This window comes from Osmerus eperlanus, chromosome 16, assembly GCF_963692335.1.
Source record: "Osmerus eperlanus chromosome 16, fOsmEpe2.1, whole genome shotgun sequence".
NCBI classification, from domain to species: domain Eukaryota; kingdom Metazoa; phylum Chordata; class Actinopteri; order Osmeriformes; family Osmeridae; genus Osmerus; species Osmerus eperlanus.
In genome coordinates, this window is record NC_085033.1 from 5,454,615 (window position 1) to 5,480,508 (window position 25,894).

General features: G+C 44.5%; 2 protein-coding genes across 2 annotated transcripts in view; both read left to right on the forward strand.

Annotated features, from left to right (window-relative positions):
• Nucleotides 1-305: 305 nt before the first annotated feature.
• On the forward strand, nt 306-17,051 carry mfsd14a2 (major facilitator superfamily domain containing 14A2). Its single transcript, XM_062480792.1, has 12 exons — nt 306-581; nt 2,669-2,764; nt 5,925-5,987; nt 6,311-6,438; nt 8,018-8,132; nt 8,936-9,154; nt 9,449-9,562; nt 11,115-11,186; nt 11,508-11,620; nt 13,563-13,660; nt 13,780-13,946; nt 14,214-17,051. Exons 1-12 carry the CDS (start codon nt 498-500, stop codon nt 14,424-14,426), a joined length of 1,482 nt encoding a protein of 493 aa, XP_062336776.1. The 5' UTR covers nt 306-497; the 3' UTR covers nt 14,427-17,051.
• Nucleotides 17,052-21,923: 4,872 nt separating this feature from the next.
• The window catches only part of LOC134037084 (insulin receptor-like), a 36,942-nt gene continuing 32,971 nt past the window's right edge, over nt 21,924-25,894 (forward strand). The window contains exon 1 of the mRNA XM_062482388.1: nt 21,924-23,148. Within this exon, the coding sequence (XP_062338372.1) occupies nt 23,070-23,148 (79 nt within the window). The 5' untranslated portion in view covers nt 21,924-23,069. The remainder of the gene's footprint in view (nt 23,149-25,894) is intronic.

A 25,894-nucleotide genomic window follows, 5' to 3' on the forward strand; every position in this document is an offset into this window, starting at 1 on the left:
TTTTCTGTATGATAGGCAAGTTAGGGAAAATATGGTATTCAACAGTAAGTGTATATTTTGTTTGTATAATGGAGTATCAAAGGTTTTATAGAAACACAAGCTCGGTAACGCACAGTTATTGGTATGCTCAGTGCTCATCCGAAAAAATGGGTTTAGTCCCTTTGTTCTGGCAAACCCACAAGCATGCTGACAAATTACATTTTGGGATCAATAGTACAAACATGTTGTTCAACCTATCACTATAGACTATAATCTGCCTCCCACTAAAGCTTCACCAATCGGTGGGAGATCTTGTGCATCAGGGGCGTGTTCCGTTTTGTTCAGGAAGATGGGTCAAAGTGAGGTGGGGATGGGTAGCTAATCATTTAGCTGTAGCTAGATAGCTGGATAGCGAGGTATCGAGAAGAGACAGTATCTAGAGGAGTCAGTTATTTATATTTTTTGTGGCACAACCCAAAAGTTAACCCTTTAACATCAAGAATGGACATAAGTTAACAATGACGGGGGAGAAAAAGAAGAAAAAGCGGCTGAACCGCAGCATTCTTCTGGCCAAGAAAATTATCATAAAAGATGGAGGCAGTGTGAGTTAAATATTTATTTTTCTGCGTTAACTGGACACCTAAATAGCTTGCCGGATGGATGGTGACATTGATTTGGTTTTAAGAGTATTGGTGTCAACCTCTTTGGCTTTCCATAATTATATCCAGTGTTGTGCAAGTAACTGTTTATTCTAGCGGGCTAGCTAACTAGCCGCTAGCTAGCTACCCAGCTTGTTAGCTAACCAACAAGCCAGCGGCCTGAAGCGTAGGTTTACACGTCATCTCAGCTCACACTGTCTGGCGATGATGTTTTGGATGTCCGGGTCGCCCTGCGGTGCTCGGCCGGTTTGACTGTTACGAATACTATATGTGTCGTTTTATTTTATTACGCCTGGAACACAACCAAGTTAGGGAGCATTCTAGTCATGTAAATGTGTACATTAAATTGACATACCCAAAGCCTTGTTTTTTAGATGTCTCTAGGGGCTTGGCAACGTTGTTTACGTTGTAACACAGCAAGACGCTCAATAAGCATGGCCGTATGACGAGCCTTCGTTCGTTCATTTGAAAAGGAGCAAACCTAATAATGTCAAAATTAGCGGGCTAGCTGTTTCCTCATTTGCACGCTAACCTGTATGGGATCTCACTAATCTCTGTGGCTAATGTTTGGAAATAAAGGCTGCTAGACGTGCATCAGGTGGCGAGATATTGATAGTTTTTCTTAAACCTTTTATAAAATGTTTAATTTGCATAGCACGCCAAACTTTCTTAGAATTGTTTTCAATTAGCTGCATGAGTAGCTAGCTAACAGTCATGGAGCAAAACGGCATGCTATTTCTATTCCAGAAAATCGACAGAGCCCCATGCGGCTTGTTACAGCCTGTATAGGTTGGTACAGCCTGTATAGGTTGTGAATTAGACTTGGCTACAGACGGGAAGTAGTCAGTAGGCCTATTGATTTGTTCCCTCCTTATGGTGCCATGTGTAACACGTTTTACATCTATAATTGATTTGTAAAGAAATGTTAACAAGCTATGTGTCTGTTAAACCACATTTTAGGTTTAAAGTATGGGGAATAGTCAAATTGTTTGGTTAACGGTCAAATTAAAGAAATCATCACAACCTACAATCTGCAGAATAAGTTCAAATAACTAAAGGTTTTTCAAACCAAGTCCATTCTCAATTTCATCTTAAACCATTGTCAGTGCTATTGTTAAATATTTCCTGATGCCTAAACACTTGATGTCAGACAGGACATTACACCACCATTACATGAAACCTATTCACAGAATTAACCAATTGCAAAATGACTTCGTTGTTGATGAAGTAGTTCCTTTGAAAATACAACAAAAGCCTTATCACCATTTCCACAGCATGTAGCAGTTCCTAAATTTCTAACGGACGAAAAGTCCCTATCTAGATTCCTCTTTGTAAAAGCAGTGTTAAACACCCAGCCACACCCCACCACAAAGCCACGCTCCCCTGTGAGGACTGTACACCTGCCGTTTGGTTTTCCCATGGTGCACTTAGACAGACGGCATGGAGAAATGATTCTGCAAACAAGTACACTGTCTTCCTGAGCAGGCCCTGCCCTACTTAACAGGTTTCTAAGCGACCTAACTTTCACACACCTCACACCCTTGTCCAACAGTTCCCTCAAATATCAACCCCAGATCTGAGAGGGATCTGCACTTTGAAACATTTGGGTTTCCCCCCTCTCATTTAAAAGCGGGAGATTGCTTACAGTGATCCAGATCATTATATTTTTTTCCTTCAAATCTATAATTTGGTCCCATGGCCTCTTGCTGCAGCAAGGTGTAAGATATTTGCAGGTTTTCTGTCTGCCTCCAGGCAAATTTGTTTGCCATTCAGTTTCAGTGGTCATGTCTGATCACTGTACTATTGGCAGTTGGCCCACCCTGCATTTATAAATCGTCTAAACAGACCCGGTCTGTCACAGGCAGTCAAGTGACAAAGATTTGCGGATATAAAAGCAATTGTCTCAAATAAATTCCTTTCACTGTTTACCACAGTTGCTAGCAGAACCTTTTTAATGCGTGAGTGCGTGCAGTGTTTCTAGCCTCCCTGACTAGCTGACTGTCCTGCCCCTCCACCCTGTCTCCCTCCAGCCTCAGGGGATCGGAGAGCCCAGTGTCTACCATGCCGTGGTGGTCATCTTCCTGGAGTTTTTCGCCTGGGGCCTACTCACCACCCCCATGCTCACGGTAAGCCACACTACCCACAACCCACATGGTCAACTTGCTCCACCACTTGCTCCTCAACATGAAGTCAACTGTATGGTAAGGAACACGACTGGTTCTCATCGACGCCAACGCAGTCAAGTGTTCTCACCGCTATCCACTGCTGGTGCCTCTGAGACCTAGCCCAGGCAGGGCCGTTTCCCCATTGGCTTGGCGTCAGGTAGCCCCGCAAACAACACTGAATAATTTAATCCTAATCGAATGGCAAGAGCCAGATGACGCACCCACATGTTTGGTGGATGAGTGTGAAAGAGAGAGAGAGACCTTTGCTGACGCTAATGGGCCGAGAAATATGAAAAAAGGACATCAAACGGTGTATTGTTTAGTCGCCCTCACTCTGCGGAGAGGCACATCACAGGAAGAGAGGGGCCGCGCGGGCTGTCGTCATGCTGCTTTTGCCGATGTAGACAGCCGCAGACAGATCTCAACTCAAACGCAGGGCTGGCCGCTGGTTTCAGGCAAACAACATGGAATTGAATCAGCGTCGTTTATCGAGACAGTCCAGGGTAATTTCTTTCCATATTTCATCAACAAGGCCCAGGCCTGTCTCCAGTACGCCTACGTCTTTTCCATCTGACAAGACGTGCTCTCTCCCACCCAGGCTACATCAGGATATTTGCCTGACTTTGTCTTGGGCTACATTATCGCATTCTACAGATCTTGCACCGATCGTAAACAACAACATGCGTACGACCCAGCCGCAATAAACACGTGTTTAGCTCATTCACAAGCGATGGCATACTGTAATGTGGAGAGAGAGAGAGAGAGAGAGAGCTGCGCTCATTATACGTTTGTTGCTTCGTCAAGATTTGCATTTTGGGTTAATCAGAGCAGAGCTGGCTTTGAAGAGGCACTTTATGGTGCCCACAGAGCCCCCGCCTTCATTAGTAACTAAGGAATATGGCCCTTAACAACCACCGGCTTTCTGCCCGGGGCTGTGTTCAGATGGCTGCACAGCAGAGCAGTTAGACTGGTACGGGACTGCCCAGTAGGCTTGCTGAGGAAGCACCAGGCTGTCTTTCAGGCACACTTCTACCTGTGGGGGCAGATTCTAGTGGGTCCACGTCGTTTTGGACTAAGTAAAGGCTTCCACTATAGGATATTCATGACTGGTGGGTTGTAGTTGTGCTCAGTGTTCAGCCTTCACATCAAATCACCCTCAGGTCCTCGTTTTCGTTTCCCCGGTCACGCTCGCTGTGTTCTAATTAAAGCCAAAGGTTCGTGTTCCTATTTTTTGTCAGTGACACCTTTTGCTCTCTTCACAAGCGCTGCCACGTCTCACAGCTTCCACAGACTAGATACTGAACGAGATTGCCATTGATTTATTTAGTGTTTGTCGGATATCTTGCATTGTGTTACGTCGTAACCTTTTATGATGGAAGACCTTTGACGGATGAACGACGCGATGTACTCTCGTGCATCGCCAGCGAGCAGCAGGAGTGTTTGTGTGTAAACTCTGATGGGTGTGAAGTGTGTGTGTGTGTGTGGGAGATGTTTTTCCCCATTTAAGAATCCTTCCACTTTGGCTTCATGCCCTCACAAGACTCACACAGAGACGAGAACCAGCCTCAAATCCCCCCGGCGGCCCGGCGGGAAAGATGGTGAAGTGCCCCGATTTATTTTTCAATTGCAGGTTTTAGAGTATTTTAATGCATATTATTTATCACTATTATTTCAATCAATGTTTGGCCCTCTGCTCCCCTGGATAAAGTGGGCTGATTGTCGCTGGAGCATCACAGGAGAGGCACCATAACGGCCTCATTGTTACTGAACACAGGAGCAGAGTGTGGGGTGAGAGAAGGGGGGGGGAGACTGGAATGATATAAGGAGACTGGGGGAGAGGGAGGGATTAGACAGGAGGGATGAAGACAGAGGGAGACAGAAAGGGAAAAGTGTTTGTGCTCAGTGGGGGCTCTGGTTAACATTATGACCAGGGTATCATTCACATGAATGGTTTCCTTTTGCTAATGGTTCCACTGCAACCCAGGACCGAATGGTGGTACATTTCTCAGTCTGGTGTGCTTGTGTGTCCACGCAGCTGCTTTGGAAGGGGAAGGAATCATTATCCATCTCCAAATTCAGTTTCAAAGCAAATGTTGTTTCGTGTGATTTAGCTTTAGCGTCTATTTCAATGCACCATGCAAACCTCTCTGTCCTTTGTTGTTGATTGGTTTTGTTTGACATTCACTCACCACCTCCAGTACTGGGGCAGCAAGCAGGGAGACGTTCATGTAAATCCCTGTGTTCGGAATCAGCCGTGTTTGAGGAGAGGAGGGACAGAACACGCTCATGGTCGACATTGAACGAGTGTGTTTACTTTCCATGTGTATTCTAAAGACTAGACAAGGATCTTTTGACTTTGTGAACTTGGATCGATGGAAGCTGTGGCCCTCCCACAAGCAAAGCTTTGAACATGCGTAGGTAAGCAAACTGCCAGAGTCACCGTGGATACTGCTCATTGGCCTCCGCCACCATGGGGGGAATCACCACCTGAAACCTGGAAACCACTTTGCATATCAATTCATGGAACGGAATTGTGATTTAGAATACTTCCCCACCCCCTCAGCCCTAGTGCCTTTGTGGTCTATGTAACTGTGTGTGTGTGTGTGTGTGTGTGTGTGTGTGTGCGTGTGTGTGTGTTTGTTAAAAAGAGCGAAAGGAAACGTATCTGCCAGTCAAGGCAACTTGACTCGAACATCACTCAGTCCCTAACGTCATCCCCAGTCTGAAGAGATCCGTATTGACACAGAGAGAACCATGCCTTTCTTAATTGAAGTTTGCAAATTGGCCTCACCACAACCAGCGTATTTATTGCCCAGAGAGGCTGCTTTTTTGACCTCATATGGAACCGCAACCGGCCCAGTACTGATGCTATAACAGCCAAGCAAAACACTTCATTTAAATTTCCATGATCTTGTCTAAATGTTTAGTTGTCTTATCGCCCTCATAAAAGGGCCGACACCTCACCGGATGTGTACTTGACACACGTTGTACATGTGCTTTCCTGCCCTAGCTCTGGTGCCATTAACATTTAAATGTCAGGCTGTTAGCCGTTCTGTGTGGGGGATGTGCTGTATGTTTGGGTTCAAGGTCTAACAATGCTTTATCGCTGTTTGTTGCCCAGGTGTTGCACGAAACATTCCCCCAGCACACATTCCTGATGAATGGGCTCATTCACGGTGTTAAGGTAAGAGAAACACGAATGCACGCACACACTGTCTCTGAGACGCACACACACACACACACATATTTAGCTATACACGCAAACACCTGTCTGTAGGCAACTGGTCACACCAGTTACTTCAGTCACCACATAAAATGAGGTGCCGTGTATTTCTGCGTCGTTCCTCTTGCACAATGGGAGATGCGTTTAGAGGAAGTCAACCATTAGCGCACTCGTGCTCAAGTCAACTGTCTCCTTTTGGACGTCTCATTTTGCCCTGCTCCCTCCCTCCCCCTCCTCCCTGGTCTCTCTTCCATGCTCCCTGAACCCTGTGCCCATCCACCCAGGGCCTGCTGTCGTTCCTGAGCGCCCCCCTCATAGGGGCTCTGTCAGACGTCTGGGGCCGCAAGTCCTTCCTGCTACTAACGGTGTTCTTCACCTGCGCACCCATCCCTCTGATGAAGATCAGCCCATGGTGAGGCCCCCCCCCCACACACACACACACACCCTTACAGGATGGATTCGATTGTTACAGGACGTGTTACAGTGTTGTAGGACGATTGAGAATGTTAGAGGGTGTTTTTGAATCTTCTCGTAGTGAATGATGCATAGTTCTATGAACTGCAAACATTTAGGCTCCATCACCTTAGAGCCTTGGCACAAAATATATTTTCGTATCTGCAAAAACATTTCTTAAAGTTCTTATGAAATGTAAAAGTGAAACGAAAGGATCTCTGAAGAAGAAAAACATTGGAATCAAATAGAAACTTAACAGAATACAAGTCAGTCCAGCAGCATACAGGCAGCATACAGGACTCAGTTCTGATGTGTGCTCGTCTGTACTTCCTGTTTCACATGACTATGTTTCCTGTTAACTCCTGCCAGAGCAGGGCTTCCGCTCCAACGTTCATATATAGTTATAGAACATATATAGTTATACTACATGTATAGTAATGGTACATGTATAGTTACAGTACATGTATAGTAATGGTACATGTATAGTAATGGTACATGTACAGTTACAGAACATGTATAGTAATAGTAGATGTGTAGGTACAGTACATGTATAGTAATGGTAGATGTGTAGTTACAGTACATGTATAGTAATAGTACATGTATAGTAATGGTACATGTATAGTAATGGTAGATGTGTAGTTACAGTACATGTATAGTAATGGTACATGTATAGTAATGGTAGATGTGTAGTTACAGTACATGTATAGTAATAGTACATGTATAGTAATGGTAGATGTGTAGTTACAGTACATGTATAGTAATGGTACATGTATAGTAATGGTAGATGTGTAGGTACAGTACATGTATAGTAATGGTACATGTATAGTAATGGTAGATGTGTAGGTACAGTACATGTATAGTAATGGTACATGTGTAGGTACAGTACATGTATAGTAATGGTAGATGTGTAGGTACAGTACATGTATAGTAATGGTACATGTGTAGGTACAGTACATGTATAGTAATGGTACATGTGTAGGTACAGTACATGTATAGTAATGGTACATGTGTAGGTACAGTACATGTATAGTAATGGTACATGTGTAGGTACAGTACATGTATAGTAATGGTAGATGTGTAGGTACAGTACATGTATAGTAATGGTACATGTGTAGGTACAGTACATGTATAGTAATGGTACATGTATAGTAATGGTAGATGTGTAGGTACAGTACATGTATAGTAATGGTAGATGTGTAGGTACAGTACATGTATAGTAATGGTACATGTGTAGGTACAGTACATGTATAGTAATGGTACATGTATAGTAATGGTAGATGTGTAGGTACAGTACATGTATAGTAATGGTACATGTGTAGGTACAGTACATGTATAGTAATGGTACATGTATAGTAATGGTACATGTGTAGGTACAGTACATGTATAGTAATGGTACATGTATAGTAATGGTAGATGTGTAGGTACAGTACATGTATAGTAATGGTAGATGTGTAGGTACAGTACATGTATAGTAATGGTACATGTGTAGGTACAGTACATGTATAGTAATGGTACATGTACCGCTCCCCGCCCCCCAGGTGGTACTTTGCTGTCATCTCCATGTCTGGCGTGTTCGCCGTCACCTTCTCCGTCATCTTTGCGTACGTGGCTGACATCACGCAGGAGCACGAGAGGAGCACCGCCTACGGCCTGGTGAGAAGCTTCAGCATTACAACCCCCTCAGGATGCATACTATAGAATCATCCTAGCATTCACACGTGAATATATTTCTGGAGATCAAATGTTTTTTCCCTATGACCACTGTCTGCAAATCCATGCCTGGAACCCAAATAGTGTGTCCATGATTACAGATGATGGTACCAGGCATGCCATAAGGTTGTAACCGCTATGTAATTTGCTGCCGTTGGCCGGTGTGGAATGTGTGGACCATATGGGGTTTTCATAGGTTGTTGTTGAATGGGTTGTGGTGTCAGCCAGCATCAGAGAGCCCCGCCCTTGTTGTTGTTGTTGCTATGACGTTCCATGGTTAGAAGGACTGTTCTGAAGCTTCCCTCTGGTAGTGGGGGGGGGGGGGGGGGGGGTAGATGCATGCATTTTAGAGCACTGTCACACAATGTTTATTATTATACTCATGTTTACATTCCAAATAGTTTACTGTGCAGACGCTTTAATCCAAAGTGTCGTACAAAAATGTGCATCGCAAGTGCAGCAGATAATCAAGGACTAGAAGTGCACAGTTTCTAATAGCACTACAGCGGTTCATGAACAATCTGTTACAAGACAGCAGCGTAATTTTTCAAATCCATTAGCCCATGTGTAACTAGGGATTTAGGTTTTATCTGGTTACAGACGCAACCCTAACATGACCCGAGACATTAGGAAACACTGCCCCCCCCCCCCCCCACACACACACACACACACACACACACACACACACACTTGTCCAAGGTTCCCTGGAGGCTGAATCCACCATGCCCCCCCCCCCCTGTCCCCAGGTCTCTGCCACGTTCGCCGCCAGCCTGGTGACCAGCCCAGCCATCGGCGCCTACCTGTCGGTGACGTACGGGGACACCCTGGTCGTGATCCTGGCCACCGCCATCGCCCTGCTGGACATCTGCTTCATCCTGGTGGCCGTGCCCGAGTCGCTGCCGGAGAAGATGAGGCCGGCCTCCTGGGGGGCGCCCATCTCCTGGGAGCAGGCGGACCCCTTCGCCGTGAGTACACAACCAGGAGGAGCTGAGCTCATCGCTGGTCAGGGGCGGCCTTGCATGTAACGGGTCAGCCCCTTCACAGTGAATGGGGGACGGGACAACAACTCGAATTAGTCGAGCCATTTAGACTGTTGTGAAACAAACCGCCTTCTGAAGAGGGACTGGAGCAGGCCAACTCGATAGACAGACAACACTGCATTAGATGAACCCCAGTCTGTGGAACTGGTAAGCCCCAGTTCTTGGCATGTTGGAAGGGTAATTGGTTGCTCTATGTGTGCTTCCTGTTCCTCCCTCCAGTCTCTGCGTAAGGTGGGCCAGGACTCCACAGTGCTGCTCATCTGTATTACAGTGTTCCTGTCCTACCTGCCAGAGGCAGGGCAGTACTCCAGCTTCTTCCTCTATCTCCGACAGGTACGGCAACAACGCCTCTCTCCCTTCTCTCCCTCACCCTCTCCCTTCTCTCTCTCCCCCTCCCTCTCCCCCCCCTTTCTCTCTCCCTCTCCCCCTTCCCTCTCTCTCCCTCTCTTTCTCCGCCTCCCCCTTTCCCCCTCTTTCTCTCTCCCCCTCCCCCCCTCTTTCTCTCTCTCTCTCTCTGTCTCTCTCTCTCTCTCTCTCTCTCTCTCTCTCCAGAGAGAGAGAGAGAGAGAGAGAGAGAGAGAGACATATCAAGAGAGAGATTTCAAACCCAGGCCACTGAGTTTGTTTCTCAGCCCATATTGTACCACTGAGTTTGTTTCTCAGCCCATATTGTACGTAGCCATCAAGCATCCCCGGAATGTTTTGTTGGTGAGTCACATTGCCAATGCATCAATACCTTTTAGCAGTAACTAAGGAATCGGTTCATTTTCAAAACGATGGTGCAAAACAACCAGCGTTTGAGTCTTCAGTATTTGTTTTGGACACTAACTCAAGCTAACTTGACCGTCTCCTCCCTCTGGTCAAACATAGTGTTTGTTTGGAAACAGGTTTTGACCCTTTGAGTCTGTCAGGCCAGTCTGACTCAGAGAGACTGCTGGCCCCTCTCTCGTGGAATAAAAATAAACCACGCCGACCTAGCCAGACGACGGCTTCTCCTGACACACTGTTCCTTTGTCCCTGTCTGCAAAAACAAAACAAAAAAACAGCGCTAATGTCCTCCAACAGTAACGCCACGCGGTGAACTGGTCTGGGAGGTCACGGTGTAGCGCTCCTCACAGCCACCTGCTGTAGTGTGCTGGTCTGAGAGGTCACAGTGTAGCGCTCCTCACAGCCACCTGCTGTAGTGTGCTGGTCTGAGAGGTCACAGTGTAGCGCTCCTCACAGCCACCTGCTGTAGTGTGCTGGTCTGAGAGGTCACAGTGTAGCGCTCCTCACAGCCACCTGCTGTAGTGTGCTGGTCTGGGAGGTCACGGTGTAGCGCTCCTCACAGCCACCTGCTGTAGTGTGCTGGTCTGGGAGGTCACGGTGTAGCGCTCCTCACAGCCACCTGCTGTAGTGTGCTGGTCTGGGAGGTCACGGTGTAGCGCTCCTCACAGCCACCTGCTGTAGTGTGCTGGTCTGCGTCAGGCCTGATAAGGGACAGTGCGCTTTGACCTGGAAACAAAGTAGGGATGGCAGAGCGGCGCCCCCCTCCTAAAGTGCTGCCTAAGGCCTGCTCAAGGTCGCACGGAGGAGTGTAAATAATGGGATATGCCCCCCCCCTCTCTCTATCTCTGGCCTTGTTAGCAGTTCAAATACAAAAAGAAAACATTCTGTTCTCCATCCTCCCTTTCTTGAGGCAGTTGGCGTCACAATCCGAGGTCGCTTCCAATAAATCTGCCTTTGCACAGCTGCAACCAGTCAGGTTACACTTGATGAGATAACATGAGGTGCGGGGATGGGAGGGTGGGAACAAAGGAAGGGGCTGCGTTTGAGGAATGCCGGGGGGGGGGGGGGGGGGGGGGTAGGTGTGTTCAGTCTAACCTCTAGTGTTTTCCATCCCCAGGTCATAGGGTTCTCTTCTGAGACGGTCGCTGCCTTCATAGCTGTGGTGGGAATCCTCTCCATACTAGCCCAGGTGAGCTGCACCCGACCACCTCACGTCCTGCCCTCCTCAAGGGCTGCCCGCCACCACCGAATGAAGTTCCAATAACAAACTCCATTTCGACCAACCGGGATTATAAAAGATTGCGTGTCGGTGGGCCCATTTGTGGGGGGGGTTTCCTCGAGAAGCCTCGTCCAGATGGATGTCCTCTTGTCTAAGGCTCAGCTTTTAAAGGCTTTCTCCTGGAAACCAGATATTGTTATTTAAAGAAAAGGAAAAAATTACAAATGATTTGACTCCAGTCCCGGTGTTTAACGTGCCCCTCTGTGTGTGTGTGTGTGTGTGTGTGTGCAGACGGTGGTGCTGGGGATCCTGATGCGCTCCATAGGGAACAAGAACACTATCCTGCTGGGTCTGGGCTTCCAGATCCTGCAGTTGGCCTGGTACGGCTTTGGTTCTCAGCCCTGGTGAGTAGGCATGCGGCAATTTCATCTAGGGCTGAACGATTAATTGCATTTGCGATAATATCGCGATGTGACAAAACGAGATTCTGTGATCGCAAAGGCTGCGATTTTACTTTGGTCACGTGACACACGAGAGTAACGCAGTTTGCAGACGAAGAATCAGTGTTGTACGTTAAACTTTACCTTGACCTGTACGATGGCCATAGGCTCGACAGAACCTGACACGTTGCTACCTCACGGGGCAACATTACCAACCTAATTCGGCCCTAAAAAAAACCCACAAAGCCATGTACGATGCATTGCTAAAATGCTGAACACCAGTGGGTCAAATAGCCTAAGCCAAATAACACCCGACAGGATCACTGATCGAAATGTTTCAAAAGCCTAACTCCATATTCATGTACGAAATTACTCAAGCAGTAACAGCGTTCATCACGAAAGATATGATGCCCCTCGGTGATACACATACAGTAGGATCACTATGGCTGTCAGTGCCATACTGTTACTGTTAGGCTACTGACTGGATCAGAAATGTTCAGACAGTGTTTTGTTTTATTTTAAGATTTAACCTTTAGATGGATGAGTTCTAAATATTTCCGACGGTCCCCACAGCGCAAGTTTTTTTTTTCAAAACGGTAGCTAGCTAGCTTTAGTTAAGAAAGTGCAACGCACATGTTATTAGCCTACGTTTAGCTTTGATCTACCAAAATATTTTTGAAGAGGAACTTTGTGTGTTATGTTGCTGACTGGAGATCAGTAGTATACATCTATATTTATTAATAATAAATAATTTAATAATCGCATATTAAATCACAATTGCAATATTAGTCAAAATAATCACGATGAGCTTTTTCCAAAATCGTTCAGCTCTAATTTCATCGATCGATTTATAATATTATCTTTCATTTGAATTTTTTATCATGAGTTTTTGTAAACCATGTCACGTTCATGATGCAGGCCAGGCCTTATGAATTCAACAATGCAGAAATCGCTCTAGAAAAGGTGAACCAACTGCAGTACCCCCTCTGGACCACTGCAGGGTAGCAAAACGGCATTCTCAACACGCAGCCAAATCAGAGCACGTGTACATCCAGTGAAAGTGTTGAAGGAGTCTATTTCCCATGAAGCCTGCTGGAGCGGGTGTACTTTTCTTATCCGGGGCTGTAGCAGTGCTCTGGGCCGGGAGAGGATGTAGCTCTGAATCAGTGATCTGGATGTTTATCCTGGCCTGGCGGTATTGTCTTACTGCTGTTGTTCTTGGCCATAGCTGGCAGTAGTGGAAGAGAGGTTCAATAAAGGCCAAACTGATTGAAGAAGAAACATGCACACACATATATGTATGAATATATGCACTTGTGCTGCAGTGTGCTAGGACATCAAGTGCCAGGAAGGTGTGTGTGTGTGTGTGTGTGTGTGTGTGTGTGTGTGTGTGTGTGTGTGTGTGTGTGTGTGTGTGTGTGTGTGTGTGTGTGTGTGTGTGTGTGTGTGTGTGTGTGTGTGTGTGTGTGTGTGTGTGTGTGTGTGTGTGTGTGTGTGTGTGTGTGTGTGTGTGTGTGTGTGTGTGTGTGTGTGTGTGTGTGTGTGTGTGTGTGTGTGTGTGTGTGTGTGTGTGTGTGTGTGTGTGTGTGTGTGTGTGTGTGTGTGTGTGTGCATCTGTGTCCACAGCACCACAGTGGACTGATAAGTTGGTTCGTGATATTGCGGGGTGGAGGATTTCCGTGTTCTCTGTGTGGTGTTAAGCTCACACCGCTGTGTGTCCCTGCTGCTCTCTCTATCTCTCCCCGTAGCTTGGGAGCGCCGGGAAGGGCCTCGCCTCGTGATAGTCACGTGTGAATTCAAGAACGGGATATTTCCCATCGTTTTGTTTGTGCCGCTCGGGCATATAGGTTTGTTAGTGAAGTGAACTGATGTGCACTCTGTGTGTGTGTGTTTTGTCCCCGTGCAGGATGATGTGGGCTGCAGGCGCGGTGGCAGCCATGTCCAGCATCACCTTCCCTGCCATCAGCGCCATCGTGTCCCGCAACGCAGACCCCGACCAGCAGGGTGAGCACCACCACCTCCCTGAGTGTGGATCAGTAGCTGTGTGTGTTTGAGAGAGAATTCCTCTTTGCCACCTCGGGCCTATGTTATTAACGTGTGTGTGTTTGCCCCCCCCCCCCCAGGCGTGGTCCAGGGGATGATCACAGGGATCCGGGGCCTGTGTAACGGCCTGGGCCCGGCCCTCTACGGCTTCGTCTTCTACCTGTTCCACGTGGAGCTCACCGATCTGGACGCCGTCGACGGCGCCGACAAGGGCTCCAAGCCCAACATGGCCAACCCCACTGACGAGGTGAGCCCCCCCCTGGGAGGGCCTGGCCTCGGCCACGTCCTCAGAGCTCGCCTGGAGCCTGTCGTGTGCTCCAGTAGCCGGAGCGGCGTTGGTTATGAGGCACTTTTTCAAGGAGAAGACCCCAGGCAGGCACAGACACAATCACAATCAGACAGAATTATCCTCGCTCTAATGACGTCCAATCCTTCTCTCTCTCTCTCTCTCTCTCTCTCTCTCTCTCTCTCTCTCTCTCTCTCTCTCTCTCTCTCTCTCTCTCCCTCCTTCCAGAGTGCCATCATTCCGGGCCCTCCATTCTTGTTCGGCGCCTGTTCCGTGCTGCTGTCCCTACTGGTGGCGCTCTTCATCCCGGAGCACACGGGGCCCGGGGCCCGGCCGGGGGCCTACAAGAAGCACAACAACGGGGCCCAGAGCCACTCCCACAGCCCCCAGGGCAGCGGGACGGAGGGCAAGGAGCCCCTCCTGGAGGACAGCAGCGTATAACCCCAGCCTCCAGGGGGGAGGAGGAGGAGGAGCCGGGAGGACACACACCACCTGCCACCCAGACTACCAACCCCCCCACCCACAGTGGACAGATACATGTATTTATACATACACACGCACGCGCGCATGCATAGATTCACTCGCACCGTGATGTCCTCTGACATCTCCGAGTGCCGGGAAGGTGTGTGTTTGTGTATGCGTGTGTTTGTGTATATGTGTGGGTGCGTCGCGCCCGCAGCACAATGTGGGCCGTCTCTCCGCACGCACACCCCCTTTGTCAAAGCGAGGTGGCGTGACAGGGCTGCTAGGGGCGGCTTGGGAGAGGGAAAGAGAGTGTGTGTGTGTGTGTGAGAGTGTTTATTTGGGACTGCTGTGGAGGCGTGTGGGGGGAGGGGGTTGGAGTACCTTGGTTAAGCCGGACTCTGGGAGGCAGGACGGGGGACAGAAGACACGACGGCTTTCACCCCGACCCACCCTGCTTTGCAGCGCCACTACACCCACACTTGGTTTTGGGGTGAGGATGAGCTAAGACTCATGTGATGGTTACAAAGCCCCCCCCCCCTGTGGGATTCTGTTTCCTCTTTAGCACCCGTGCGGTGACGCCGGCGATGTTCCTCGTTCCAAAGAGACGCGACAACGGTTGATATGTAACTCGAGCTCTCCTGTAATGACCCCTTTCACAAGCTAACTTCTCGTTGTGATACTTTTGTTGTTGTGCGTGGTTTCTGTCCTGGGTTATGGGAAGAAGGGAATGCAGGTCTTCCTATGATGTAGAGCTACGAGGAGTCTCTCCTTTGGCATAACCTATCTCGGAGGGGCCACACCAATTACCCACGGGGACAGTACTGAATAACACACAGAACGTTTTTACAGAGGGACTTCAGTCTACTTGAAAGGATCCACTCATCCCCCTCCCTCTACGGAGAGAGGAACGTGTAAAAGAAAGACCACTTTGTTTGAGACATTTCCGATGTTTACCTGCCATTCATTAGCTCCGAAGTATAGTTTGGGCTGTAATTATTTTTTTTCACACTGAAGGCTAGTTGTGCTTATCAAGTTGTAATTAAAGACAAATGTTGCCTTGAAGTGACTTCATATTGATATATAAATCTATTACGTAACCTGTATGAAGACTGGGGTCTGAGTAAGGTCTGTAATCTTTGCTATCGCTCCCATCGGAGCCTCGACACCTTTTCTCTTTTTTTGCCCTCATACCCCCCCCCCCCCCGCCTTCTGCCCTTCTTGGTAAATTTGGCACAGCTTTATTTAAAAGGACAGCTGGCAGGATTCTAGTTCATTTAACTTCCCTATGGGCCGCTTTGACTCTAGTTTTTTTTGTTTTGTTATCAATGTGAGCACTGATGTTGTTGTTAGGCCGTCTTTGGAAAATATCATTAGATTCAATGAGATGAAATATCACTTGTGCTGCTGCAGTAGGAATTTAAAGGTTATGTTTGATGTGGTATGATAGACAAAGACTGCAAAAGTGGTATCTGGATTTAGACTGTAAACCAATGTAAGCGTTCTCTGATAGTTTTGCTCCAGTACAGGTTGGTAGAAGGCGCTTGACATTTTTGGAGCAATGATGTTTGGAGACGGCAAAGGATTTTCCAATACTTTATTACTGGAAAATCTTTGCTGTTGTTCTTTTGAAAGATTTCTTTTTCTAAATGAGCCTCAAGTGCATTGAAATAACCAAATCACACACTCAAATGAATTAAACCTTTGGTTTCAAACTGTAACATTTATCATTTATTAGTTTGAATTGTATATTTTGTGCCAAATGTTTTTTTTTTATGTTTCTTATTATTTGCGATTGCTTTGGGTTTGTTTGTTTTATTTTAAGTTTCAGTTTTTCTTAAGTTTGGCAGACAATTTAAGTTCAAGTGCTATTTTTATAGTTTATTTTAATAATTGGTCCAATTGTTTTTAGGATTCCTTCAACATTGTGACTAGTTTGGAAATGAATGTCCAGCATTTTACTGTTCTCAGAGTCCATCTCTGGTTCATTATACAATTCTTTGTCATTACTTAAACTTACCCCCCATGTTTATACAGACTTCAATAGAGGACATTGAATGTTCTGAAGTAAACTGTAAAGTTAAAATATTACTTTATCCTGCTATACCCCAAAGTCTTTGGCCAATATTATTATTCTATTGTTCATGTATGGTGGGTTAGCCAACTTGAGGCCATTACAACTTATTTAGATTCTAATTGTTTATTTAAATACATTGGACCAACCCATAAAACAACAATTGATATCCTGGTAAGATTCTGCACCAGCCCCTTCTGCACACCAACAGTTCACATGCAAACGGAAGTCTGTGCTTTGCTGTAAATGTACAAGCCCACCATGTACGTACAGTCAATGTATATAGGCCTATGTATGTTTAAAGGACATGGCCACCTAGAGGCTTACTGGATAGTTTGGTGCAACTACATTTGTCTGACTCTCCTGCTAGCCACTCCTGTTTTAGTATGATGTGGTCTGTGCCCTGAGTCCCTCTCTGTGTGCCTAAATTAGCCAAGAAATAAATAGGGCAACCTGAGTTACATGGTGGATATAATGTAAATACGGGAAACTAATGACAAACTATTTATTAAAGGTTTATTGTACATTGAGCTGTCTGAGTTCTTTTTGTGGGTGTATGATATGCATCTAAACTGCGCTTGATTAATATTTCCCTAAATGTGTGGTGGTGTGTTTTTGGTCTTATCTCTAAACCATTGAGGACCCACTGACAAACGGCCGGTCTATTTCTACCTTTCAGTATACTTTTTGTCTCTTTTTTTGTTCCTCTTTCCTGCCACAGAGGGGAAGTAGCAACTATGAAGTTTTATTAAAAAGAATACAAATAAAATCTGGCTGAAAATATTGCTCAAGTCCTGGCTTGGATGGAACCTTTTCCATAAATATTATTTATTATGAATTAGTATTTTTGTGTATTATATATGTATATATATTTGTATGCATTGGTCTAAAGAAATACAACATTTTAAAAATATTGTACATTTACAGATATCTATAGGTGGATGTACAAATCCAAAGAAAATGTTTTTTTTTTTTTAATCAGTTTCTGAGAAATAATATTCTCAAGACGTTTATAATCACTGGAGTATCAACTGATGGTTCCTTTCAATATGCGATAGGTACCTCCTTGGCCTGGTTTACAACAAAAGTCTGAGTTGTCTGGAGCTGCCAGTTATCTTGTGATTTAACACTGTGGAATATGATGATGTCGGCTGAAGTCCCCTAAGTGGAGCAGCAGGTGTGGTGTGGTCTTAAAGTCGGATGTAAGAGACACTGATAAGAGTCTTAGCCTAAATCCACTGTCATTGTTTCCCTATGAACCCTGTGGTGTACTCTAGTCTGGCTTATGGGTTAATATATGATAGACTCATCAGCACAATGGGGTCTCTAATTAATCACTTGATAATGCCAAGGTATCTAGTCCTCAGCTGTCTTTCCATAATAAAACAATGGAGGGTTGAAACAATCTATACTGTATGTGCACTCCTGTGCAAGTCTTCACAAAAAAACAAAGTGGTCTGTGAAAAGGTTTTGTGGCGGAGGCAGAGGCTAACAAGAACCACAGATACACCAAATATGTGATCTGCAAAAAACAGAAATTCCTGACACACCGCTCATGCTGAGATGAGGGTCATATATCCAGAACTTGCATAATTCCATTTGCTGAGGCCTGATCAACCTTTGGTGAGGTTAATGAAAGGTCCAAGACCACAGGAACATCACTGAACATGTCTCGAGATGTTTTGATACAATTATATGATATTGTAAACTATAATGGTTCTTAAAATACATTTCCATTATTTCCAAAGCAACATACAATTTGTGCATGTAGACAATGCAGCAGATTATGAAGGAGAATTGCAACAGTATTTTGTTGGTTAGAACCAAGGAAGAGTCTGTGTTTTTACCATCCGTTCATTCCAAATCAACAATAAAAATGTTACGTTTCCAGGAATCACCCAGGGTCCACTGTTAAAATGGGCCTGGCCATTTTCTGGCAAGGTGTTGTGGACTTGAGCATGTTTTGACAGGAACAACCACTGAGCAATTAACAAACTTGGAGCTCAAAAATGTCCACATCGTACATGTTGCTAGAAGAACTGGAAAGAGCAAAGTATTTCTTATTATTTGTCCGGGCACATGTCAGGACGAAAAGATCCATGTGACTGGAGACTTGCTGGAATGTATTGTGATGCAGAGTCACTGTCATAGCACATTTACTTTTCAGTCCAGATTAGGTGCACGAGACTGGAAGAATGCTTACATATTCCCAGAGCTGGCTAGTGGCCACATACACTCCACAGTGCCAACCTGGTTTTACAAATGACCCTGTACATTAACCTCACACAGTTGTAGCATCCATCAGCAAGCCTCCAAACCCAACAAATTGTTGTTCGTCCCACTGGACCCAGCACTTGGAAGGAATTGTTCTTTCGAATGAGACACCTCAGGTTCACAGGCATTCTGGAGAAAGGAAGCAGGGCGTCACACCCAAGTCTGTACACACGACATCCCCTCTTCCTGATATGGTAGTGTCCACCGTTGTGGCGCCCTGGAAGAGCCCTGGGATGAATCATGGGATGAACTTCATTGTTTTTCCTGTCAAACGGCTCGTGTGAAAGGGTACTTTTCTCTAACCCCTTGTCTCTTTCTCCTTTCCCATGTTCTATATGTAGAACCCATGTCATCTCTCCAGGCATCCAGGGACATGGTTGACCATTAACCTGAGGATGTGTGTGTTTGTGTGTTTGTTGGGCCTCTTTGAGGCAGAGACCTCTGGGCTATGACTGCTGACTCTTTGTTCCATCTGTACTCCTGCAGGGCTCGACAGATCATCCATTTCCGTCCCCACCCACAGATATATTTTTTGAACTTTATGGCATACTTGATCTACAGAATAACAGCTAACCTGAACCATGGTATGTCATATCATCTTAGTGATAGCAGAGTGAGTCAAGCCTTCACACAACTGTTATCAGCAAGAACCCTGACCTTGTTTTTTTAGTTGTCTTGCTCAAACAGGGTACAATCTACATTCACCTACGTATAGGAATAAGCCGAGGGCAACCGAGTGTCACTCACATCATCACTGTTCAAATAAAAAGTACCTTGAGTAGAAAATATATCTCAGAAACCCCTTTTAAAAGAGTTGTGCCAAGTCATCGACTGGGTGCAACACTGGTTTAAAAACAGGTGGTTGCGACAGCAAAACCTACAGAATTGAGTATGGGACTCACGAGGCAAGTACATGCAGTCTGTCCTGTAATTGATCCAAAAAAGCCATTCCTTCATAATATTCCTCTATCCTCCTGCATAGCTCTGATCATCTTAACCCAGATTTGACCGATAAACGAAATAAATGATTCTTGAGCCCAACCATGGAGGAAAAGCTGAACAGTTGGGGATGTCAGGCAGGCCGCTCCTGATATTCCAGAATCAGTCAGACCTCTGGCTGCGGAATGCCTGCCCAGGCAGGCCCACAGCCTGGCACAGCTACCATGCCGTGCCCAGTGTAATGGGATTGCCGAGAAACCCCTTAGAGAGGCGAACCAGGGATCTGACCTGCCGCCACACCAGGGAACCCCCCCACCACCACCCCCACGGAACTGGATCAGGGCCTGCTTGGATTAGGAGTCAGAAGCTCAACAAACAGACCCTCTGACTCTACAGCAACAGGCAACACTGTCAGCATTCAGATCATGTGTTTATGCGTCATTTGTTTTCCTCTGCTTAACATCAATACTGCATCAATAGTGCTGAGCCATAATGAGCCTAATCTGTTTCGCAGGGGCTCAGTGAGTGCTGGGCAAACATGTATTTCTCAGGACAGGTAAACAGGAATTTATGTGGACCTACAGATCCTGCTGCAAGTTGGAAACATATTTTAGAGCATTTACTGAATAGTTTGAGTAGGATGATACTATGTGCAGTCATACAGTATTCTCAGGATGTCAAATCGTACACGTCCAGAATCATTGTTGCATTTAAGCTCCCCACACCTACAGACATAGTCTATATGTGATTATATATTGTGTATTCATCACAACCCAATTAAATACTTCCTCCCAATAATGCCAGATGTTCTTAGTGAGGTAATAAAATCGGCTCATTGGCTTAATGCTTCAGGTCAGCTCTTTCTCCGCCTCATTTCTGTCTGCCTTACCCCTTCTCTATTTCTGTCTGACTTGTTGAATGGTTTAATTACAATCGCACTGCCATTAACCCCAACCATCTGATCATTGTTTATTACTTTAACATGTTGAATATTTTGTGTAGTGCAGGGTTAGGGTCTCTATGAAAGAGCATTGACTGATATAGCCGAGTGTTGGTATGGTATTGAGCTGAGCTCTCATTATGCATGCTTGTTATTCTGATCACTCCTCTGCAGGATCTGATCTTCCTTCTCTGTGGTGGTGGTGGTGTGGCAATGACACAGGTGCCCAGTGGTTTTCCAACCCCTATATCTAACCAAAGCATTCCTAATGTACAACACATATTTCATCATAATATTGTGATTGGCTATAGAAAAGAACAGAAAGTTATTGAAATGTTACAAGGGGTGTGTATTGCTTTAGGGAGGGACGGATTACTACAGGAGGGGACATGTTGCTGCAATTATGGATTAACTATCACAGGCTCAGTGCAACGCTGTTTGTCACAAGAGCACAGGCTGTATTGGCTGCATTTGGCTCCCAGTAGAGGTTTTCTGTAAAATGAAGGCCTTTTCTTACACAACAGGTTATTTCCGTATTAAGCGTTGTTAACATAATATCTGGAATGCAGGAAGTGAACAGGCAGTGACTTGTAATGTGGTGACAGTTATGTTTTGTTTTAATCCAAATATAAAAAGGGCCAATATAACATAACAACATTATAATAATAATACAATAAAATAGGCTTATAATCATAGGATATATTATTGTCCAAAAGATGTGTCTGCTATTGTGGTATATTCTTATGGTTTTCAAAACTGAAAACTAATGATAGATATGACCTTGGTGTATCTATAAAATACATTCACTAGTGATACATGTGACAGAGTGACAGCTGAAGTCAATAGCTATGCCTATGAAAGATAAATAGGATGCATGTAAGGGTTCAGTGTGTCAGTTTCCATGTCAAGAACAAAAATAACAATACTGGGAATAGGGATGTTTATGAAAAATGAATAAATCCAACATCCATTAAAAAACAGTATTTCAAAGCCATAATTACACTTCATTGAGATTTTGACGTAAAAATGTATAGCATGCTGAACTGAGCCTACGATAGGAAGATAACTTTTCAAATATATGTATTTATTTATTTGAAAAGGTAGCTATTAATTAGCAGTTATGTTGCATAAAATAGAACTACAATACATTTCGTTTAACCGTCCGACTGTTGCTTGCATTAATCCAATTTAAAACTCCAGTCCGTGTTTCCACCATGTCCCATCTGGCTCACTGGCAAGGTTTGTTTACTGGCGGAGAGGCAGAGAAGGGGATCCTAGGGGATCTGTGAGACTGAACAATCTACCTCTAAAGTGGGAGAGTAAAATAAGTTTTTCGATTCTATTTTTGTTGTTATTATCATTCGAATACGCAATTGCTCATTTTGGACTAAGTTAAGGCGCATTTGCAAAACCTTAAAACGCATTTCATTTTTGTAAAGAACGAGGGCGGGCGACCACAACGAGCTAGCCACGGCGAAGTCTGACACTCGCCAGACTGGAACTAGTCTCACTGAAATCTCAGCATTGACTGACTCGACTCGGGCTTGTGTTGCGGATCTATCCGTAGGCTTGTATCAATGTTTTTCAATTACTGGCGTGTTAAATTGTGAATAGGTTACCGTCTTGTATTCGTTGCAGTGGAGTTTGTAGTGAAAGACAAGCCGTGTATGTGATTCGCAGTGACCCATGGGTTTTACTACGCCACGCGTGCCACGATCCTCGAGTTGTCAGAAACATAGCTAGTATCAGAATTGCAGCAAAACGTTGGAGGAAAATTACTTAAATTCTCTGAAGCAGAACGTCTAAAAAGAACGATTGAGGACATAGATATATCTGGCAAATGCATCTAACCCAATAAACTGGATTGAGAAAGCGAGAGTTGCTATCGCTAAATTTACTTGTGGCCTGCTCTATTGCTTGCTGCTACTAGTAGCAACGTAGCTATAGCTAACGTTAGCTTGCTGGCTAACTCGCACAACTCAGGCGTGATCTTGCTTGCAGTTTGTGTTTTATTACGTGATACGATAGACATTAATCTCATAAGCGGAAAGGATTGATGCCATTCACCAAGTTGCAAATGAAGCCTTTTACTTCATTTCGTCGCAATGTGGCACATACTTGCATTTGTTCGTGGTAATTTTGAATATCCCCCAGACCCGATTCAGCTATCTGTCTAGCTAGCCTGTGCGCTAGCAGCCTATTTAGATTGAACACGTTGGACCCTTCCCTCCGCCCATTTTTCCGGTGACTGTTTTTATTTTTGTTTACCTGATTTTTGCGGCTCATTAAACTCATTTCCTGCCATCATTTTCTTGGTAGTTTTAAGTGAGATCTCACACGGATTCTTCTCAATTTGTCGACAACGTCGTTGGACTGTGACTTCACTTGAGTCAATATGTGGCTCCGGACTTTCCTTGCGGTTTTTGTGACCACTGTGTGCATTTTATGGAATTGTCACCCAACTAATGGAGAGAGTAAGTAGCTATCTTATCTGAATATGTGTATTTGCTACAGCTACCATATATATGTATATATATGTATATGTTTTTTCCAGAATGTTAATTGCCATTAAAACGGTCAATTATTGTGATTGGCAAGTTCTTATGGATGATTAACATTCTTCAGTCAGACGCAGTAGTGGAGGGACAAAGGTTATGCTTAACGGGCATTCTTGCCTCCGAATAAATGTAACGACAAACGACAATGTTTTTGTCGTTTAATCTGATCATAAAATGTTTTTTTAATTGAACGATTTATGAGAACGCTTTGACATTTATTTTCATGTACAGTATCATTGTATCACTTAGCAGAAATTCTACTGTCTGTATTGAAATAAGTAATAATGATGATAATAATAATAATAATAATAGAGAAACGTTTATGCTTCCATCTCTTATGCTTTACTTAGCCTACTTTTTCTGTAGTCAGTCATTGAGTGATGTTTATGAATCAGTTTTCACGAGACACTACCGAACATTTCTGCAAGGCTACATTTGATGAAAAATAGATGGATGTAATGTACGTGGCAACAAACTAATTATTATATAGGATTCGATTAATTACTAAGTTGACACTTTTTATGACCGTAATAGGCTAGCTAAATTGATAAAGCTGCAGTCACAACATTTTAGGTGTAGTTTCTGTAGGCTACTTTAAAGATGATTGCGAGGTCCTCCGAAACAAATATAACCAAGCCTGTGGCACACTTGGCTTTGTGTAGCTGACGGAGATCGTTCGATTTTCAATCCAACTTTTATTGCATTTGTTCTAAAACGTTTTTGCAATCACTTGCATTTTGTTGTCAAAGAGGACATTTATCCTAATGTAGAATGTATTTTTGTTTTGCTTGGGAATTTGTCTATGCATTTGAACCACACACACACACAAACACTTCACTTTACAATTGGTAATCATTCTTTATAGCACTACACGATTTATAACACTATACTTTCAAACTTTGGGCATGGTCTGACACATTCAACACCCCGGACACTTTAAAGAGGAACAGAGGGTGCTGAGGCCTCATGTATTGTGTCAATATCATGTAAGTTTAGCAGGCATTTAGCCTGCAAAATATACTCCTAAAACATGCATGCAGTATGCATCTGTCCTCTATAATTGTATGCCATCTCCAAAAGAACACATACCCAAGTTTCATTTTTATTGAAAACAGAAAGGTGCAAGATTTGGGGCAATGTCATCAAACCAGTTTTGGTGCGAGATCTTGAGGAAATAAATCATAAACAAGTTGTGTAATTGCAAAGCTGGTCCCTTCTTGCTCCTCTCAGACTGGAGAATGAGCCAAAGAAGGGGAATATTGAAACACGGGGGCTTTACTGGCTTTCACAAGCTGGACCGACCAATTCAGTCAGTGAATCTTTGTATTTTTGCTGCTTCCTTGCAAGGTTCAGTAACTAATCTTCGTTTGGTCATTTCTTCTTAAATAATCTCTAAAGGCAGAGTACATTGATTTTTGAGCTGTTGGCTTAGCCTTACCATTGTGACTTGTCAGATATGAATGTCTCTATTGGTTACACTATTTCACAATAACTTTCCAATTTAAGCCTGTTTCAAGCCAAAATGTGCCAGTTTGGTTAATCTCAAGCTAAGCAAATATCATTTTAAGTGGTCAGGCAGCTTTCAAACCTGTATATTATTCACATGCCCTTGATATATGACAAAACTAGAGACCACTTCACCAGGAGAGTGGGGATCTCATGTAATCAAACTGTGACATGATTCCATTCTTGCATAATGTAGTTTATGGGTGTGTGGTATACACAAAAGAGTGGTTGGTATGATTGTCGCCTGCAACAATGGGTCTGTGATCCAGGTTGACAGTTGTCTCTAAGAAGCCTGAAGAGATATCGAAGAAAACACTATTTGCCAAACCCACACACATTTGCTCGAGCCTCTAATACTTTTAAAGATTCAAAAGATGCAGCTGACAAGGTAGCCTTGTTCTCTCTAGTCCCTGTACCCTTGACATCGTAAAAGGAAATGTCCTTGTTATTGTGTTTTTACACACCGAAGGTAATAATTATCCCAGTGTCAACAATGGCCTTCATGCTGTCAACAATGCCTATTCATGTAGCATGAGACATTTGGCTATAAACACCCTCAGTCAGGAGAAGTTATTAGTTTATAGATATGAACTGTGAACCCAGCCATGATTGCTTTTATGAGTAAGACATGAGAAATTCAAATTTCAGTAGTGGCGGCTTTCAAGAAAAATGGTTGTGATACTTTCGCAAATCGGCAAAAGTATATTGTCCATCTTGTTTGGACCCACATTTCGAAAAGAAGATGAGGAACCGAGAGCAGCTGGTGTGCAGGTGAATCACCAAATGACTCTGTGCATCTCGAAGGGTCTCTCCGTAGGCCGTTCTGTCGCTCGGTCCCGAGAGCTCGTCAAAGCTGTATGGCCGGTACCTCCTTTCTGATATTGGTAGCCCTAAATAAAACTTTCATAGCAATTTTAGTGATTTGCTAATGTTGGTCAATAGAACAGTCTGCCAGTCTGATTGATAATGGGCCAATAGTCTGACCAGTCAAAGCTCTGTAAGACTCAGGGTGACCCTGACCCCCCTGTTGGAATGTTTTCAAGCCAGTGTTATATTCTTTGCTTTAGAAACTTCACCAGTAGGCCAACCGATATTTATAGCCTAAAGGTTATTATCTTATTTATTTATGATGTTATTTTCTTTTTGTATTGTTTTG